Here is a 20,605-nt window from a genome sequence, read left to right on the forward strand (position 1 = left end):
TGCTTTCTCTTGCCAAAGATGAGAATAGGTAGTTGTTACATGGTGAAGTCACTAACATTTTGCAGCATAATAGCCACCCCGACTAAAATTGTTCATTGAGTAAAAAATCCTCGCTTTAGATATTACCAGTGAGCTCCTCGAGGGCAGTCGGTGGAAACGATGAGTGGGGTACATACTAATTATGAAACAAAGGTTTTTTCTCTCTTTTCATGACCATGCATGTGTGTGGGGTGAGGTGGGGGCACAGGAGAATGGTGCTGACGTTACACGGTGCTGAAATGGGACAAGCTTGATGGCCTTTCCTTTCCTGCCCATTTTTCTAAATTTATAGGGTTCAGTACCAAGACATCCTAAACAAAATCTCATGCAGTGCTTCGGCCTGATTTATGCAATCGGTAAGTGTTAGAAAGTTTTGATTTAAAAAAAAATCAATCTATTCCAGTATTCCGTTAGCATTTTTAGTGGTAGAGCAAATGTGAGAGAATGGGAACTTGATCATGCCTCTACAGGGTCTTAAAAGAAATGGCTGCAGAGATACTGGATGCATTGGTTGTGATCTTCCAAAATTCCCTGGATTCTAGAACAGTCCCAGTGGATTGGAAAACTGCAAATGTAACACCCCTATTTAAAAAAGGAGGCAGGAAAAAAACAGGAAACAATAGACTAGTTAGCCTAACATCTGTCGTTGGGAAAATGCTGGAGTCCATTGTTAAGGAAGCATAATTCAATTAAGCAGTCAGCATGATTTTACGAAAGGGAAATCAAGTTTGACAAATTTGCTGGAGTTCTGAGGATGTAATGAGAAGGGTAGATAAGGGGGGACCCAGTGGATGTGGTGTATTTGGATTTCCAGAAGGCATGCGATAAGGTGCCACATAAAAGGTTACTGCACAAGATAAAAGTTCACGGGGTTGGGGGTAACTAACTAACAGAAAACAGAGAGTCGGGATAAATGGGTCATTTTCCAGTTGGCAAACAGTAACTAGTGGGGTGCCACAGGGATCGGTGCTGGAGCCTCAACTATTTACAATCTATATTAATGACTTGGATGAAGGGACAGAGTGTAATGTTGCAAAGTTTGCTGATGATACAAAGATGGGTGGGAAAGCAAATTGTAAGGAGGACACAAGAAATCTGAAAAGGGATATAGACAGGCTAAGTGAGTGGGCAAAGATTTGGCAGATGGGGGTATAATATGGGAAAGTGTGAGGTTATACACTTTGGCAGAAAAATACAAAATTAAATATTAATTTAAATGGAGAAAAATTGCAAAGTGCTGCAGTACAGAGGGACTTGGGGATCCTTGTGGATGAAACACAATCAGTGAGTATACAGGTACAGCAAGTAATCAGGAAGACAAATGGAATGTTGGCCTTTATTCCAAGGGGGATAGAGTATAAAAGCAGAGAAGTCCTGCTACAACTGTACAGGGTATTGGTGAGGCCACATCTGGAGTACTGCGCACAGTTTTGGTCTCCGTATTTAAGGAAGGATATACTTACATTGGAGGCTGTTCAGAGAAGGTTCACTAGGTTGATACCGGAGATGAGAGGGTTGACTTTTGAAGATAGGCTCAACCTATACTCATTGGAGATCAGAAGAACGAGAGGTGATCTTATCAAAACATGCAAGATAATGAAGGGGCTAGACAAGGTGGATGCAGAGAGAATATTTCCACTCATAGGGGAAACTAAAACGAGGGGACATAGTCTCAGAATAAGGGGCCGTCCATTTAAAACTGAGATGAGGAGGAATTTCTTCTCAGGGTTGTAAATCTATGGAATTCTCTGCCCCAGAGAGCTGTGGAGGCTGGGTCATTGAATATATTTAAGGCGGAGATAGACAGATTTTTGAGCGATAAATGGTTATGGGAAGCGGAGCTGAGTCCATGATCAGATCAGCCATGATCTTATTAAATGGCAGAGTAGGCTCGAGCGGCTAGGTGGCCTACTCCTGCTCCTATTTCTTATGTTTTTATATATGAACAACAGGTCTGGGGTATGTGATAACCAGTTAACCCAAGTACTTACTGTACTATAAACAAAGCGTAGCATAGAGGCAAAGGCTGAAAAGATTATAAGCTGCGGCCTCAGCTAAACAATGCATTACGTAAGCACAGGCCAAGGTTGTATTTATAATATATGAATAAAACCAGTTCTTCTTTAACTTCAGGGCTTTCGAGGGTCAGGTGCAATGCAGCCATACCAGGGCCTGGAGAGTGGTCACTCCAGGATGTGTGTTGTTCTCAGACATCAGAGAGTGTTGTCAGAGGTAGTCGGAGTCTGGGAACCAAGTTGTATTATTTGCATGTCATTTAGTATAAATGGAAGACTAAATCAGTTACTGAAATAAAGCTTTTTTTAATAAAAGCCACTGTGCGTGAATTCTAAGTGGAGTTATTGTCGGCGGACTAACAACCCTTTGTTGCGACGGTAACCAATAAGAAATCCGCTGACAGTAAGCATTCATCCTGCACCAGAAATGGAGCATTGGTTCCCAGACTGAAATAAGGGCAATACCATTCAGCCCTTTACTCCACAAGCCTACTTTTATTCGACTGTACAGTAGATGCTCAGCTGGATACACTTGGTTGACTAAACCTATTCAAGTCAGCCAAGCTAGCCATCAGATGACCAACTCCTAGATCTGAAAATTATGTTAATCCATCACCCCTGTGTTTGTTGACCTACGTTGGCTCCCAGTCCACCAACTCCTTGGTTTTAAAATTCTCATCCTTGTGTTCAAATCCTTCATGGCCTCACCCCTCCCCATTTCTGCAACCTCCTCCAGCCCTACAACAACGAGAACTCTGTGTTCTTCCAATTGCAACCTCTTGTGTATGTCCGTCTTCCTTTGCCCTACCATTGGTAGCTATGCCTTCAGCCATCTAGGCCCCAAGCCACACCTCTCCACCTCCTTTGAACCTACCTTTTTGACCATGCTTTTGCGCATCTGTCCTAATGTCTCTGACAAAAGTAATCGATCGGAAATGTGACTCTTGTTTCTCTCTCCAGATGCTGCCTGGCCTGTTGAGTATTTCCAGCAATTTCTGCTTTTAGGTCGCAATATCTCCTTTAGCTCGCAATATCTCCTTTAGCTCGGTGTCAATTTTTGTCTGATAGTGCTCCCGTGAAGTGCCTTGGGATGTTTTACTATGTTAAATTTTAAGTTATTGTAGCTTCTGTGCTTATGAGTAAAGCAGCAATTCGTGACTAGAATACAGTACATGGCTGCTTTCCTACTGGTGTGTAACAGCAACTGGTAAGCCTTTGAAGATGAATTGTGAGGAACTAAAATGAATTATGACATGTTGTAGCCAAACCATCGGAATTCAAGAAAACCATGAGGTGCTTAAAAAACACAATTTATAAGTTTTAGTAAAAACATTTATTTCTTCACTCCCAAGTGCAATCCACCATTATTTCCCTTTAAATTTAACTCCAGCTGTTTGATAACAAATAGTTCCGGGTGGTCATGCAAGTTTGCAAACTTTGGAGAGCAGCTATAGGAGCAGTCACAGTGCCTGTAGAAAACATTCTTCATGTGAACACTGAAAAGTAATCCTCCAACTGTGGTGTTATTGTATCCATTTGTTCCAGTTCGGTTCATGCGGAAAGACTTTGCTGAGTCTTAAAACACAGTCTATGGTAGGTTCATAAAAAATGGTATAACTCTCCGACAGTTTGTGAACCTGCACCTCAGCAGCACTCGTCGGAGTGGAGAACAAGGACACGGGCTTGGCTTTGGTTAAGCAATGCTTTCTAATGCAGCCAATGGTTTCCAGACCCTGTTAATGAGAGCAGAAATTCAAAATGAGAAAATGCCATTCTTGTTAAAATTTAAGTTTAATCTCCAGTCAGTAATGGGAAGTAGAAATGGTTACAATATGAAAATAGAGACCATGTTGGAAACAGATGAAGAGTGTAACCTTACAACAAATATTTTACTACAAAAAGAAAAAACACTGGCAATCTATAGCAGATCTTTCAGCATTTGTAGAGAGCAAACAGGTTAATGTTTCTGGAGCAGAACTCTTGTTAGCTCCAAATAATCAAATAATGGATTAGGGAATGGATGAGCTAAATGAACAGAAATGGAAAACCCCAACAACTTATGTAGTCCGGGGTAATATTCACTTATCAACATAAATGAGAGAGGTGCCATGTGTACAATGGGCTCCGAATGCCCACTTTCAGAACTTTAAAGGCAATTAACAATGTGAAATGATGTGGAGCACAATTCCTGCTTAGCAAATTTGCTTCAGTGGCAAAGAAATGACTATGGTTTGAAATCTAGTCAACAGGTGTGTCACCAACAAATTACTTCTGAAGTGTTGTTCTACAGTCTTTGTAATTGCAATACTACAGGATTGGCTCATGTCTGAATTACCTCACTAAAGAACAATCACCAAATAAAACAGATTGGCAGAAGCAGTTTGGCAGAAGCAGTTATCGAACAATAAATCTATTTTTACACGACCTCTGTCTCGATGCAGTTTTACGGTCAATACTCGTGGGTTCACATCAGCACAACTCAAGCAAACTGATTTGTTTCTGAACATAAAGAAACCGATGGGTTGATAAAGTATATTTCCTTATCTAAATGTTTTTTCTTATTTAAATCCGTCTTTCAGATGAGATGTTAAAACTGCTCTCTCAGGTGGACATAAAAAATCCCATGGCACTATTTCGAAGAAGAGCAGGGGAGTTATCCCCGGTGTCCTGGCCAATATTTATCTCTCAATCCACATCACAAACAGATTATCTGGCCATTATCACATTACTGTTCGTGGGAGCTTGCTGTGTGCAAATTGGGTGCCACATTTCTTAAATTACAACAGTGACTACACTCCAAAAGTACTTCATTGACTATAGAGTGCTTTGGGAGGCCTTGAGGTCATGAAAGGTGCTATATATGTGCAAATCTTTTTTGTTTGCTACTAAATATGGTTGACACAGGTTCCTCCACCATGTGAAGGATGACTTTTTAAAATTCTAGTCATGAAAACATCGGGTTATTTGGTAACAAATTATGGAAAAGCTACACCTGAAAAACACAACTGCCAAATTGAAACTATAAAACATACACATTTACAACAAAGGTCATCAGACCGTTGTTCTACAGAGGATAAAATTGCAAGTGCTGTGGAACCTCCATTACCTGTTGTTATGTAGAAGACCCACCTGGTTAAGTAACAGAATTGGCAGTTAATAAAGTCTCCAGAATTTGGTGTCACCATATATGGCAAGATATGGGAATAAAAATAAATACAATACAAACTATTAAATTCATTTCATTGCTCATGGGCTGTGGAGTTCATTTATGATTAACAGGAGGAAATTGATAGCAGGCTTGGCAATGAAGCTGAGATTCATGCAAAAATTCATCAAATAATCAGGAAGGAGATTCCACTGCAATTCAAACTATACTCCTCCTCTATCCAAAATAATAAAAAAAAGTCACCTGTAATAATTCCAGTACAATAACAGGCTGCAGTACAGCATTGTAGTAGCTTAATAGTTTCTGTTCAGTGATCCCGGGTTTTGCCATAATATGGTACAGCACAGCTTCGATCATTCCCTTACACACAGGTTTATTCAGGCTCCCATCAACAATCCTCCAGGGATGGCAGACAAAACGAATCTGTTCATAGTCACTAAGATTCAACGGAAAAGCAGTTACTTCATAAAAATGCCATGACTGTTTGGTATAAGTAAATGTAACAAATGCAATAGTTTTGGCACTCCAAAGATTATTAGTGTAAATCAGACTGATTACAGCTTGTGCTTGTCTTGGCTTACCAGCAATGAAGGAAATTATTGGGACTGAGTTTGTACACTGTACTTTCACTTATAGGGGCAGGATTCAAATCAAGCTCAGACAGATCCGATGAAAGTCTCCTCGAGTCTCCCCTCTCTGGGAGAAGTAAAGGTCCCAGATGGCATGTTTGAGCAGTTTCAGTTATGCTGGTGATAGACATGGATCCACAGCACAAAGCTGCCTATAATTCAGTTTTAAATGGGAAGTTTACTTGGGGACGGCACAAGGGAAATGGCTGTGGAAACTAAGGTCCCATAGCTATTTCGAAGAAGAGCAGGGGAGTTATCCCCGGTGTCCTGGCCAATATTTATCCCTCAACCAACATCACTAAAACAATTATCTGGTCATTATCACATTGCTAGTTGTGGGAGCTTGCTGGATGCAAATTGGCTGCCGTGTATATGTGACCACAGCAATGTGGTTGACTCTTAACAACCCTCTGAAATGGCCACTCAGTTGTACCAAACCGCAACGAGAAACAGCAGTTCAAGGTGGCGGCTCACCACCACCTTCTCATGGACAATTAGGGATGGGCATTAAATGCTGGCCTTGCCAGTGACGTCCACATCCCATAAGCGAATAAATTAAATTACCTACCTGTCTGATTGGGTTTGCAATGTACTTTCCATTTTGACATTCTCCTTAACTGTATAATCTCCTACAGAGAAAGATTAACAGCAACTTTAATTTGAATTCTAACATGCAATGAAAATAACACAAAATATATTCATGTATATTTCAACAAGACCACACTTAAATGCAACTTTGTTTCTCTCCAGCCCCACAATCTTCATTAAATTAAGTCAGAGATTGAACATTTCTGTTACCCAGAAGTAAGAGGGGAGGGGGAAGATAAAAAATAAAATAAAAACGTGCATGGTAACACAGTAGTTTGGTGGCATGGTAACTGGAGTGAGAGGGGAGAACAAGCAGAGCTGGTCTTTCCAACAGGTGGGGAAAAATGGCACCGAGCAGAACAGTTATTGGAAGCCACTTTTGCTCTGTACAGTCGGTGGCAGAGCAAATTTGGTCAAGAGCCTTCAGAATGAGACAATTAGTGGATTAAAAAGAAAATGCTGCTGCATAAACTCGAGGGGTTTAATGAAGATTTACAATCACATATCTTTGGCATTATTCGTTCTGCAGATCCAGCTCCTGCAAAGGTGCCAAACAATTTCAATAAATGTGTCATGGGACTGTGGTCTAATAGGAGGAACCAGTGTACGGAGAAGGGTTGCAGCCAACACGAAGGACAGCAGAATGATTGATTTTTTTAAAGCTGGTGGCAGATGTGGGGTGGTAGAAGGAGGAGAAAAAGAGATAGGTCACAAGTCTGTAGACTCTGTTATATCATTAGTTTTCAAGCCCAATTTTTCTTCTGCTGAATTTTCAAATCATTGGGGAAAGGGGCAGGCAGCTTGCTACCAGACTGCCAATACCCAACAGTGTCAGTCACCATGAGAAAGCTGCAGTCTGCCAAGCTATGATGCTCGGCTCCATTCGTCCCCATCTACCACAGGGAGATGTTGTAACTGCTACTCTTCCTGTCTTGGCGAGGCTCAGCCTGGAGAGTCAGCAGGATGTGGATTGTAAATCCACCCATTACTTGTGTGATGCTCAGAGCCACCTCCATGATGGTATTTTCAAATATATTTATGTTCTGATTACTGGAGGATATTACAGTGTTGTGAAGAGATTTAAAGGATCAAGAAAGTGTAAGACTATAGGAAGTCTCCCCCCCCACCCTCCCCCCAAACACTACACAAGACAGAAAGGGTACTGGTAAACAAAGTTGCAGAAGACAATCAATTGAATTTTTCAAAAGCTGGGCTAGTTTTAAGTAACAACACTCAATGTTACCCTGTGCTGTGCCTAAGTGCAAGTTATGTGCTGTAGGCTCTGTAGACTTGGATTACCTTCCTCCTGAAGTTTGGGTCTGTCCTGCCCTTTGCTTACTTGAAGACTTTTGTCTTGCTCGACATGTTCCTCTGGATTCACCACAGTATTATTTTCCTTAAGCAGAACCTGCCCATCTGCAGGCTGAATCGCTTCACTTACTGCGGGCTCGTCTTGGGCAAATATCAAGTGTCCTTCTCTGTCTTCTCCCATGGACTGCTTACCTGGCTGGCTACAGTGCTTCTCGGTCACTTCTGAAGAAATGCTCGGACCTTTAATGTCATTTGAAGAGCTAAACAGCTCTTCATCCTGACCGTGACCCGGTGAAGAGGTAGAAGATGGCAGAGGGAAGCTAGCCTTTGTTTCATCCATTGTGCGGTCTAGATTTTTCCTCCTGTCTGAGGAATCACACCTCAAATCAGGTCCATCTCCCAGACAAGGCGTTTTACTAGGCAGTCCATGGTCAATCATTTCATCTTCAATTTCCTCAATGCTCCTTTTCCTACTTGCACTCGGTGTCTGTATACTACTCAACTGAACAGCCTCAGTCTGTTCAGTAATGGGCTCCAATCTGTGCTGCTCAATTTCTTTCTCCATGACACTCGTGCTCGGATCAGGTTTTATACTCTCCCGATTGTCCTCTGTATTTTCCTCAATATTCTTTGCGCTGGATTCTGAATAGTTTACCTCAGTCCTACATTCGGATCTCACCTCAGCCGGACTCGTTGGCACAGTTTTCTTGATACTTTTCTGTACACGGAATGGATGAAGCAGCCATGGGTGAGCGTGTGTTATTGCAACCAACCGTGCTGTCGAGCCACCAACTTCTATAATTTGGTCCAACGCAATCAAATCCTGCCAAAACAACGGAAAATATCGTGCTGAATCAAACTTCTTTAAGCAAAACTGCAAAATCGCTTTCCTCAATTGTAAACAGATTTACACGTTGACTATTAATGGACAGTAACACTAACCCATAATTTTAAATAGCAAAGAATATTATTAATTTCTGCAATTCTTTGAGCTGACGAATGTTTTTCGTCCCTCCATTAGCAGTTGTGCCTTCAGCTATCCAGGCCCGAAGCTCTGGAATTCCCTCCCTAAATCTCGCTCTGCCTTTAAACCCATCTCTCTGACCAAGTTTTGGCCATCAGCCCCAATAATTGCTGGTATGGTTCAGTGTCACATTTTGTTTGATAATGCTCCTGTGAAGCCCCTTGGAACGTTCTACCATGTTAAAGGCACTATACAAGTGTAAGTTGTTGTTTTAAGGGAGTGTTTATTCTGCCCTGGTTCAGGTACGGTCATATTCCTAGGGTCATTGTGAAATTGAAACAGTGTCATAAATAATTAGATTCAAGAGTGCCAACAAAGATATTCTTGCTGTTGCTGTGTGAACATGAAACTTCTGAACTATTTGAATTCCTCCCTATCCCCAAGCTAAGGTCAGAAAAGCAGGAATGATTAGTTGTAGTCACTGAATTACTCTTATAGCTGCTACCAGCCATCCTTCATGAGCAGCTGACAAGTGGCAAACATACAGCAGAATGAGCTACCTATGCAACTTTTTCCAAAGATGGAGCATTCCACCAGAACCAGGCACTCTCTTTAGCAAACAGAACAAGCAAAAACCGATTAAAAAAAACTTCATTATGAAGTAATGATAAGTTAGCTTAAATGCTTAAATCTGAAATAGTGACCACTTGGTTAGACAAGAATAATATGACTACACAAACAATTTTTAAAAAGGTCACTGAATAATCCATTTATGAAACCTATATAACTGTATAGTTTTACCTCAGTTATACTCGTCATTGTGGTTAAAAATCAATCTAAATTTGACTGAAATAGAGGGGATAACCTGGGTTATCTAACAGTAATCTATTGCTCCTGGTTGGTTTTGCTCTGGTTTGCCTTGGAACTGGCTGTATTATCTACAAACCCCTTTGGGCACTAGAATTTAATACAGGTGGAGCGTCCGGAATCCGGAAACCTCGGGGCCAAGGGCGTTTCGGAGTTTGGGTATTTCCGAATTTCGGAACGTCTCTTGGACGTCCCGAAACGCCTGGGCCGAGGTAAGGGGGGAGGGGGGGGGCTGGCGGGGAAAGAGGTCTGGGTGGCCGGGAAGGGGTCCGGGTGGTGGCTGAGGTGAGGTAAGGTGGGGGGCGGGGAGTCCTGCAAGGTCCCAAGGTGACTGAGGTAGGCGAGGTCGGTCCCGAGGTGGGCAAGGTTCTGAGGCGGGCATGTTCTGGCGAGGTCCAGAAGCAGAGCGCAGGAGTCTGGCGACGAGTCTGGATTCTGGAACATTTTCCGGATTCCGGACAACCCTGCCACGGATCGACTTGGTGTCCAGATTCCAGAACATTCCGAATTTCGGAACTCCGATTTCGGACGCTGAACCTGTACACATTTACTGGAAACCACCATTGCACAGTTGTTCGGAAGCAAACAGTCTTCCGCTAGGCGAGAATAGATCTTCCATCGAGTCTCGGCAGGGTGGCAGAGAGAAAAAGCACAATTCTGTGGGGAGATCTCTTCTTGCACTGACTTGGAGCTGCTTTAAGAGAGATATCTGTGGACCTCTTGAAGAGCACAGTATGAAAACAGGTGTCAAGTTTGGCCGATGGGATGAGTGGTTCGAAGAGAAAAAAACAAAGACAGGAGAAAATAAACTGCTAGCAAACATCTTTGGAGTCCTCTACATTTCTCCTAAATGACTCAATGGGTGGCCGGGAAGGGGTCCGGGTGGTGGCTGAGGTGAGGTAAGGTGGGGGGCGGGGAGTCCTGCAAGGTCCCAAGGTGACTGAGGTAGGCGAGGTCGGTCCCGAGGTGGGCAAGGTTCTGAGGCAGTTGTGGATAACCCAGATTCCCCTATACCCAGGCAGCAGCTTGAAAGGAGTTTCTTCCTGGCAGAGTTGTCATTAGCACTTAGGCTGAAAATAGTGGAAACTTATTACAAAACATGGCAACTTTGTCTTAACTGCTCTATGAAGTGGCCTAGCAATCGACTCAGTTGTATCAAACCATTATGAAGGCGGCCTACTAGCACCTTCTCAGGGCAATTAGGGATAGGCAATAAATGCTGGCATTGCCAGTGAAGCCCACTTCCCGAGAATGAATTTTTAAAAACCCATCAGCTGTTAGCAAGACCTGTACTTATCAACACTATGCTACAAGTGACAATGTATTTAATTTCTGTCCTAAAATCCTAAAAATAGGTGCATTATATTAAGTAAAAAAGCTATCTTACAGTAACCACACTGGCCATAAAGCCAAGTTGCTTGACAGCAAACATTTGTATTGCTAATACTTTTGTTTACATAAAGTAAGTTTAAAAAATTGCATATAATGGGGTAGAAATTGCGATCGGAGATGTACCTCTGGAATACGCCTCCAGCCCACGAAACAAATCCAAACCTACATCCAGGCTGCGGAGAATTCCGGTCTTGGGCCTCCAGGTGGACACCTGCGTAAAGGCCCACAGATCTCAGGGACGCAGACAGCTCGGAAGCGTCCCTGGGATCACGTGGGCCAGATCCTCCAAACACAAAGGAGGATTCCATTGCTATCATTTCTGAAGGGAATCCCCTAATGAGATGCAATGGAATCCTCAAATAATTATACAATTTACACAATTTTAATAGATATAAAATGTACTGAATTTTAATTTTATTCATAAGTTCCTTCATAAGTTCCTTCATTGCACCAACCTCGATAAAACTGTAATTTTTTGATAAATAATTTTAAACATCTTAATCCAGGCCAATATTTGCATAAACTCATTTAAAGTGTATGTGCCTCATTTTTTATTTTTAAATGTTTAATTTAAGGCTTATATATACACCCTTACAATGATGAAAGCGGGCCCTTTGCCTGCCGTTAGAGTCTGTGAACAGTTATTGGGCAAATAGCCCAACTCTGCACCGGCAGTATTGATTTTCCGTGCGGTTCGTATGATCTGGCAGTTCCGGATTTCACGCATGCGGAAACCCGGAAGTTGCGGGGCATTTCAAATAAAGACTTGGATTTATATAGCTCCTTTCAAGACCACCGGACGTCTCAAAGCTCTTTACAGCCAATGAAGTACTTTTGGAGTGTAGTCACTGTTGTAATGTGGGAAACGTGGCAGCCAATGTGCACACAAGCAAGCTCCCACAAACAGCAATGTGATAATGACCAGATAATCTGTTTTTTTATGTTATGTTAATTGAGGGATAAATATTGGCCAGGACACCGGGGATAACTCCCCTGCTTTTCTTCGAAATAGTGCCATGGGATCTTTTACGTCCATTTGAGAGGTACGAAAGACGGCACCTCCGACAGGGCAGCACTCCCTCAGCACTGCACTGGAGTGTCGGCCTAGATTTTTGTACTCAAGTCCCTGGAGTAGGACTTGAACCCACAAACGTTCTGACTCAGAGGCGAGTGTGCTACCCATTGAGCCACAGCTGACACTATATGAATAGTAATCAATGGATTAATACGGCATACTCTCAGAGAGACTGCAATTTCAGAGCCATTATCTTAGGCAACTTATTTACTGGACTCATCAGTAGGTAATTTTAAGATGTTTAAATACATAAACTAAGATTTATTGGAACTCAAACATTTAGACACCTAGCAATTGGATCAATGTCCCTAAAAACCATGAATATTTTGTAGTTAAGACAAACCTGCAGATACTGTTTTAGCGTCCTGGTTCTTTCGTTCAGTGCCTCCTCATACTGAACAAATTTCTTGCCTAGTTTCGTTGTCTCCATCCCAAAGATAGAGCACGCTTCAACTGCACTGGAGATTTCCTGCATGGCAGTCAGGTCCTCGGGACTGTACCCGAGCTCCTCTACAAACTGCTTCTTAACGTTCTCTCCACCGTACCCATCAGTGCTGGGCCTCAACACCTTCGTGAATGACTGAGGAAGAACGTCTGGCCCTGAAGCAGATTCAAACAAAGCAGCTGAACCTGTTTTGAGAGAGTGCAGGTTGTTGAATGTAGTTAGGATTTAACTGCACTTATCAAAACAATTATAGTAGAAACAGAAACCCTTCACAAAACAGGTCACTTTGTAAACAAGTACCATGTCACATTCTGCTGAAGAAAAACTAAATTGAAGAATCAAATTGCTCATAATAAGGACAGTAAAACAAAGTGGATACAAACCATAATTACAAATATTACTGCAAGAATTGCAATGAGAAAATTTGATATTTTCTTGTAACAGTACATTCTCTTTTTGAAAAGATTAAGTTTGAAACAAACAGCAAGAAACAGCTACAGGAAATCAGTAAAAAACTTTCACTAGTTGTGTTTGAAGGATGATATCGTCCCCACTGTGCATCATCCTGCTATAAAGCAGGCTGTGTAGACAAAATATAAAAAGGGACATACACTATTCCACAGGAATCAGTAAATTCTTACTACATGTACTACAAGCTGTCCACTTGTTAGTCAATTTAGTGACATCTAGTGGCTGCACTTTAGTACTGCACTGAAAAACAGTTTTAAATCAGACAGCTTCAGAGCGAGACAACCAGTTTACAAAGTACAGGTGGAGCATCCGAAATCGGGAAATCTTAGGACCGAGGCCATTCTGGATTCGGAACGTCTTTCCGACGTCTCGAGTCCGGAAATGCCTGGGCCGAGGTAATGGGGGGGGGGATACCTGGGGATGGAGAAGTGGGGGAAGGGGACCTGGGGAGATGGCGGCAGGTCCGGGCCGGGGGGGGGGGGGAGAACGAGAAGAAAGAGTCTGGCGGCGGTGCAGGGGTGTCGATGGTTCCCGTTTCAGCAGAGTCGGCTGCGGGTCAGGGGTCGGGAAAAGCCTGCAAAAAAGGCAAGTTAAAGTTTTTATTTTTAAATTATTTTTCAGCGATTTAGTAGGTAAGGATTTTGTGAATGTTTTGAGAATTTTTATTTTTTGTTATTTGGAATTTTTTGGGTGTGTTTTTCCCCCTCCCTAGGCTAAACTTGGTAATCGGTTTAAAAAAAATGTCCGGATTTCTGAACATTTTTCAGATTCCGGGCGACCCCGTCACAGATCGGCCCGGTGTCTGGATTCCGAAACATTCCGAATTTCGGAACTCCGGATTTTGGACGCTCAACCTGTATACCAATTAAATAATTGTGGCAGACAAAGTTCTGTCAACTGTACAAGTTTACTCTTGTAGTTCTCTACAATTCCCACTTCCACTAGTAGCGAACATCACCACCACCATAATGTGGCACTCCATCCAGTGGTTTGCAGGAAAACAGTTGGAATTTGCTTTTAAACTCTAGACGACCGGTTTCAATGCAGTCATCATATACTGGGGCCCGACAGCACACTGCCGTTGTCCACTTACAATAATTCTGTTAATTACTGTTTTATGAATCAAAACTTGACCTTCTGCACAATTTATCTATTCACCATTGGAGAACACACTGCAAAAGGGTGCGGGACACACAGTGTGTTTCCTGATCGCGCCGACTGATGGCGAATATCACGCTGACGGATCACTTGACAAAGCTAACAATCAAATTTAAATGAGAAAAAAACCCAGCAAATATAATTAAATTATTCAATTAGGTTCAGTGTAGCCCATGAAACAATGAAACCTAAAAGTCTTTGCAATTGTTTTTAGTAAACTTTGACCATATATCTGAGCCCACCGATCGCTACATCGGCATGTGGCCATTGCCGGTTTGAGCAGGTAATCTCGCTGCCATTTTAATGCTCGAATCATATGACAAACCATTCACCTAGGAATTCACAACATTCATAGCAATGCTGCTATCAAAAGCTTTCCCTGCCCAAGTCTGAACTTGGGCAGAGAGCGCTTAGAACTGTACCTCAGGATCATGTGAGTGGGGTGAAAGGTTAATAAGTATAACATCATTGGTGGTGTATAACAAAAGGCAGAAAAAATCCAATTAGAAGACAGAAAAAAAACATGCATAATCTAGGATGAGAGAGATATTTAAATTGACAGATTCAATGGCTACAATAACACGAGAATAGCGTTCTGGAGATTAGTAACTCACCATCATGGGTGCTCAAGGATCCACAAAATGGTGCTGAGCGGACCTTTAATCTCACTTGACAGGAGTTGACTACAATGTTATCATTTGGGTTGAGATTGCGTGTACTAACAATGCCTGGTGCATAATATCCCCTCATTAGCAAGTAATTAGTATGCGAGGCCTGAGGAGCCTTCACTTCAAATTTGTGCTTATTTCCAGTTTCTTCTAAATCATCATCATCGTCGTCGTCTAGGCCTTCCTTCCCCAACCTAAAAATACCAAAGCAGATTTAATCAATTCTTCCCTTTCACAATAATCAATTCAAGGCTCAAATTTATTTCAGTTGAGCTATTGCAGGAAAATTATTTTGCAAAAGACACAGACATGGTCCAATGGCCGCCTCCTGTGCCGTATGATCTCACGCCCTATCTTGGCCATATCTGAATTCTGCCACACGGCTACAAAATAAGTAGAGTATGCACAAGAAGAAGACATTTCCATATTGATCCTTTATTAGTGTTCATTAAGCCACACATTTAAATTCTGTACATGTTGTCTACATTAATATTTGCAGTTAGCTGCAGTGGGTTACTTTGTTAAAATGTTGTTCACAATGATACACAGGCTTTATGACACCTGTAACTATGCACATCATTTCACTGATGAGTAAACTGTTGCACTCCCTGGATATGTCAGAGAGTAGATACTCAGTTTACATAATTCAAAGTTCCTTAATTCACATAATTTGATAATTCATTATTTCTTTTTAAAATGCACTAAATTCATATTTTGTCTTTTTTTTAAAAAAAGTTGCCTGGTTTCAAATATTGGACAATTCCACATTTATCTCTCACTCAATTTGAATCTCAGTTTAAAAGGCATCAGAACAATGATTAGAAGTGAGCCCGTGTCTATGTGCTGAGCTTGAACCCACAAACGTTTAAACCCAAAGACAACAGAACAACTAAAATACACAAATGACAGTAGGATTGACAAAGGTGTAACACTAGGTAAGCAGCGATAGATGGGGAAGTATCCATAATAACCAGATCCCCTTACCTTTTTATAACTTCGTTGTCCACAAGCGTGCTATCCACAACCACAATCTGCTCAGGAATTGTGACGTGGAATGAGAGCAGACCAAGGATAAACAAGGATATTGTAGCTACACAGTAGCCACCATTTCCATCCAGAGGGTAGGTGACCATGTCTGTCTCAACAGGAGTCTCCTTATCCTGGAACGAAATGGTGTTGGGGATGTCCGCCATTCCTGCACCTTTCAGCTTTTGAATAAAATTATACGACTCTGAACAAATATTGCTGGGAAAACGCCAGATGAAGTTCCTAGAACAAATCATCCATGTGAAACATTACAAAATGTTCAAGAGTTGTGTGAATGTAAAATGAAGGCACTATTATACATCAGTAACACGTGGAACAAATGAAATAATCAATCTTGTTTTTGACAACAAGGCCGATGGGAAAGCTCACTGCTGTGCACAAAACGCATCAGCAGGCAAAATTTGTCATCTGCTGCAGGCCAAGGCTGTTAATACTTGAAGCATTGATTGAAAGAATCATTCCCACCAATGCAGAGGGAGAAAGTCATTAATCAGCTTTAGCCAGAGAGCGAGGGTCACTTTACAGCAATCACAACTCAATTTTTCTTTTGCAGAAGATATGTTACACCACTCCTGACCAACTCGGTAGTTCAATACTTGAAGCTGTAATCCTTTTGAGGTCTGCAGTTTGGGGTAAAGGTATGAACAAAATCACACTGCATTTTCTAAAACTTTAACTGAACATAATTTTCGCCCCAAAATTAAGTGGGTGCTCAAACGTAGGTTTCTAATTCACTCCACTCATATCACTCACTACACACAGTGACACTCTGCTCGGTGAATCGCTGCAGTTTGCAGGATCAACACCTCACATTAAGTACTGATCTATAAAAACTAAAAAAGTGACAAATGTTTGGAGCTTTAGCATTTCCATTTGAACAAATGTCACTGCATACCTGTAGTACGTCTGTGACAATTGGTAAGACATTGGTGCGAATGGCAAGGCTCGGCTTTTCTTGGGACCCAAAGCTTTACTGACCCTGCGACGGTTTACCAAGCTTCGCTGCTGGAACTCAAGGAACACTTTCACCAGTACCTCATCCTTGTATTGTTTGTACAGATGAAAAGTCTAGGGAAATAATAAAGTTTTACACAAAACTACTACTACACTTTTTACATTAAACATAGAAACATAGAAAATAGGTGCAGGAGTAGGCCATTCAATGAGTTCATGGCTGAACATGCAACCTCAGTACCCCATTCCTGCTGTCTCGCCATACCCCTTGATCCCCCTAGTAGTAAGGACTACATTTAACTCCTTTTTGAATATATTTAGTGAATTGGCCTCAACAACTTTCTGTGGTAGAGAATTCCACAGGTTCACCACTCTCTGGATGAAGAAGTTTCTCCTCATCTCGGTCCTAAATGGCTTACCCCTTATCCTTAGGCTGTGACCCCTGGTTCTGGACTTCCCCAACATTGGGAACATTCTTACTGCATCTACCCTGTCTAAACCCGTCAGAATTTTAAAAGTTTTTATGAGATCCCTTCTCATTCATCTGTTTAATGAGATTCACTATCACAGATACATAAATACCTGAAAAGATTGGCATGATTTCATCTGTGTATCCGAGAGAGCCAGGGTGCTCTGAATGAAATTTTGCAGGACCAAATAATGAATATCATCGGTGCTACAAAAGGAAAAAAAAGAGTAAGCTTCATTCAAATCTATGATAGTTTGACACGCAGTACATTTATAAGGCAAAACAGCTCAACTTCTATTGCTTGGTTTGTCAATAGGAGGTCGAAAAAGATGGCTGCTGTAGTTAATGTCACTACCAGCTAGACTCTACTTCAAACTCTTGCTGCCAACTGCACTTTTACTTACATTTTAGTCAGTTTTATCGTGCCAACTCTTCACAACACTGTTCTTTTTAAATGGACAAAACACTGCCTCCCTTTTAAGGTAAGTTACATTCTTTGCGACTTCCCTACCACTCTAAAGAACAGATTTTGATATTGTGCAACTGTAAAACGGGCATTAGCAAATCAGCAGCCTGTGTTACATCTCTCCCGATTTTTATTTCCATTGAAGTCAATGGGGGGAAAAAAATGGGGAGATGAAAAAGGAGCTCCCGACTCTTTATCACCTCTTTTACACTGTCATGTAAAGTCAAAATCTACCCCCAAGGGTTTTTTTTTTGCTGGAGGAGGAACTTCAGATCAAAATGTACCTCCCAGAGTGTACTGTTCCTCTGTAATGATTCGTAGCATTTCAGATGTCTTATACCTCTGTACACTACTTCCATGTATATTAGACAACAAAACTACCAGAACCAGAAATCGCCTTGCATGGATACAAGAATCTTTTGTTTTTCAAGATGCTGTTCAGTCGATGACGTGTCTTGCTACACCATTGCTTACATTTCACTATCTATACCTGATCTTTGAACATCTGTAGTCAAGTAAGAATGATGAACAAATTACCTTTTAATGTCATCCTGCTTCTGGTCTTCATTCCCTTCTTCCCCAACTACCAATATTTTGAACCTAGGTAAAGAATAACATCCAAAGCAAGGAACAGCATGTATTTAGAAGGAAGAAATCAGCAGTGCTTGTAATTACCTCACCCCCAGGTTTTCAAGTTCCCTTTCTTCCATCTCCTAGGCCTCCCTGCATGAGAGGATAGAAGAATACTTACTCCAAAGCACTATCTCCCCATCACCTTGGAAACCATCCCATGTCTGCTCAGATGGACCTGATTGATACCAGGAATTCAATATGAGGTATTTCATGGAAGGAAGCATACTCCAATGTAGAGGTTAAACATGCAACTTGCTGATATTAGTTAGTGTACATTGTCACTCACCACATTTAGCTCCTGTAAAATGGTCATGGTATTGTTCCAAATGTAAAGCATTGCTTTGAATTCTTAGAACAAAAGAAAATTAAACTACCACAAATGCTTGATTTGACACCTAGTTCTCCCATGTAAAATATTTTGATAAACACTACTGTGCACGTGGAAGATATTAAACTCACTCCGTAGGCATGTAAAGAATTCAGAAAACAATTTAGTATTAAGACTTGCATTGAAATTTAAAGACAGTTATGTATAAACCCTCAGAACTTTACAAATATGCGCTCGCAACATTACTGGGAGCACACTGTAAACAGAAAGTGCTGCTGCATCAATATTAAATGCTATTATTTCATCAGACCAGATACATATGGTCTCATATAAAAACATGTAATCAGCACCTTACCTGGCAAATAATTCCTGCAACGTATTCGGAATTTCAATATTTCCAGATCCAATTGCAGAGCTGAATTTCTGCCTCAGTCTTGCTACAAATTCTTTAAACTCCTCTGCACAAACCTGTGCAATTTAAAGTAGTTGTTTCAACACAAGAGTATCTGGCTTCAAAGACACAGTGTACAGACAGGTGCCATCCACAAATAGCACAGAAGGAATTAAAAAACACCCAGACCCCTCCAGCCATGGTCAAGCATGGTCCACCAACAGATTAGCAGTCCATTAGAAGAATCTTTGAACATTCCTCAGGCAGACCTCAGCATCACCAGCTCAAGGCAGTGTAAAATCCTTGGGTTGGCCATTTTTGTCCAACATGGATCCAGACAACTTGGGCTGGAATTTTCATCTTTGCATCGGGTTGGGTGTGCATGGGCGGCGTAGTGGGTCCGAAACGCGCTGCTTGGAGCAACTTTCACTTAATGACCCCAATTGAAAGTCATGCGGGCCCCATTAGATGCTATGGGTCTGATATCATCGATGACTCATGTTATGTAATGATGTGTGTATCGTCCCAGTACCTTAAATATAATGTGGTAGGAAACCTGGAAGTACCTAGAGCAGGCACTATATAAGGCTGACCACCACACCTGAGAAGCACTCTGGAGCTGAACAATAAAGGACAAAGGTCACAGCAGTTAGACTTATACCAGACCGTGTGGAGTCAGTGATTTGTGTGCTAGATACACCACATTGGCGACTAGGAAGCGGACGAACTCCACGCAACCATGGCTACTCTGGCTCGCTAAAGGATTTTACCGTGGGCAATGACTGGGAGGCCTTCACGGAAAGGCTCGAGTACTACTTCACAGCAAATGACCTGACGGAGGACACATACGCAATGAGAGAGAAGCGTAAGGCGATATTGCTGTCCAGTTGTGGAGATGAGGTTTACTGTCTCGTCAGGGATTTGCTGGCACCCGGGCGCGCCATGGACAAGTCATACGAGGAGCTGACTGAACTCATTCGTGACCAGTTGAAACCGAAGGAGAGCAGCCTCACGGCCAGATACAAATTTTGCCATCACTGCAGACCTGAGGGCCAGGATATCACCAAATATGCTGCGGACCTCAGGAGACTCGCGGTGCCGTGTGATTTTGGCGCACACCTTGACGAGGCTTTGCGGGACGTTTTTGTTATGGGGATTGGTTCGAGGGACTCCTTCACAAGCTGTTAGCCACGGAACCCACAGTCACTCTGACAAAGGCCATCGCCATCGCCGAGCACATATGACCTCGACTTGCAGCACCAAGCAAATAATCCACACATTCTTGAACCCGGCAGGCACTGTCCACAGGATAGCGCCCACCACGGACAAAACTGCAGAACGTGGCTCTGCCCGGGGCAGAGAGCACGGACCTCGGGGTCCTGGAAATCAGAGTCCGCTGAGGGGGCGGCAATCAAGCAGCACCATGCTGGCACTGCGGAGGAAGCCATGAGGCTCACCGGTGCAGGTTTGCGGAGTACACGTGTAATACCTGTCACGTTAAAGGCCACCTTCAGAAATCGGACTCACCA

General features: G+C 42.2%; 1 protein-coding gene across 2 annotated transcripts in view; it reads right to left on the bottom strand.

Moving 5' to 3' along the window:
• Window positions 1–3,364: 3,364 nt before the first annotated feature.
• Window positions 3,365–20,605, bottom strand: part of LOC139281113 (general transcription factor 3C polypeptide 1) — an 87,938-nt gene continuing 70,697 nt past the window's right edge. For both annotated transcript variants that reach the window (XM_070901073.1, XM_070901072.1), the window contains 11 exons: window positions 19,041–19,153; window positions 18,262–18,324; window positions 17,372–17,465; window positions 16,731–16,903; window positions 15,773–16,057; window positions 14,735–14,982; window positions 12,390–12,676; window positions 7,737–8,571; window positions 6,418–6,478; window positions 5,464–5,656; window positions 3,365–3,787 (listed from right to left, as the gene is read on the bottom strand). In XM_070901073.1, the coding sequence (XP_070757174.1) occupies window positions 3,578–3,787; window positions 5,464–5,656; window positions 6,418–6,478; window positions 7,737–8,571; window positions 12,390–12,676; window positions 14,735–14,982; window positions 15,773–16,057; window positions 16,731–16,903; window positions 17,372–17,465; window positions 18,262–18,324; window positions 19,041–19,153 (2,562 nt within the window). In that variant the 3' untranslated portion in view covers window positions 3,365–3,577. The remainder of the gene's footprint in view (window positions 3,788–5,463; window positions 5,657–6,417; window positions 6,479–7,736; window positions 8,572–12,389; window positions 12,677–14,734; window positions 14,983–15,772; window positions 16,058–16,730; window positions 16,904–17,371; window positions 17,466–18,261; window positions 18,325–19,040; window positions 19,154–20,605) is intronic.

The sequence above is a fragment of the Pristiophorus japonicus genome, chromosome 15, assembly GCF_044704955.1.
Source record: "Pristiophorus japonicus isolate sPriJap1 chromosome 15, sPriJap1.hap1, whole genome shotgun sequence".
Lineage (NCBI taxonomy): Eukaryota > Metazoa > Chordata > Chondrichthyes > Pristiophoridae > Pristiophorus > Pristiophorus japonicus.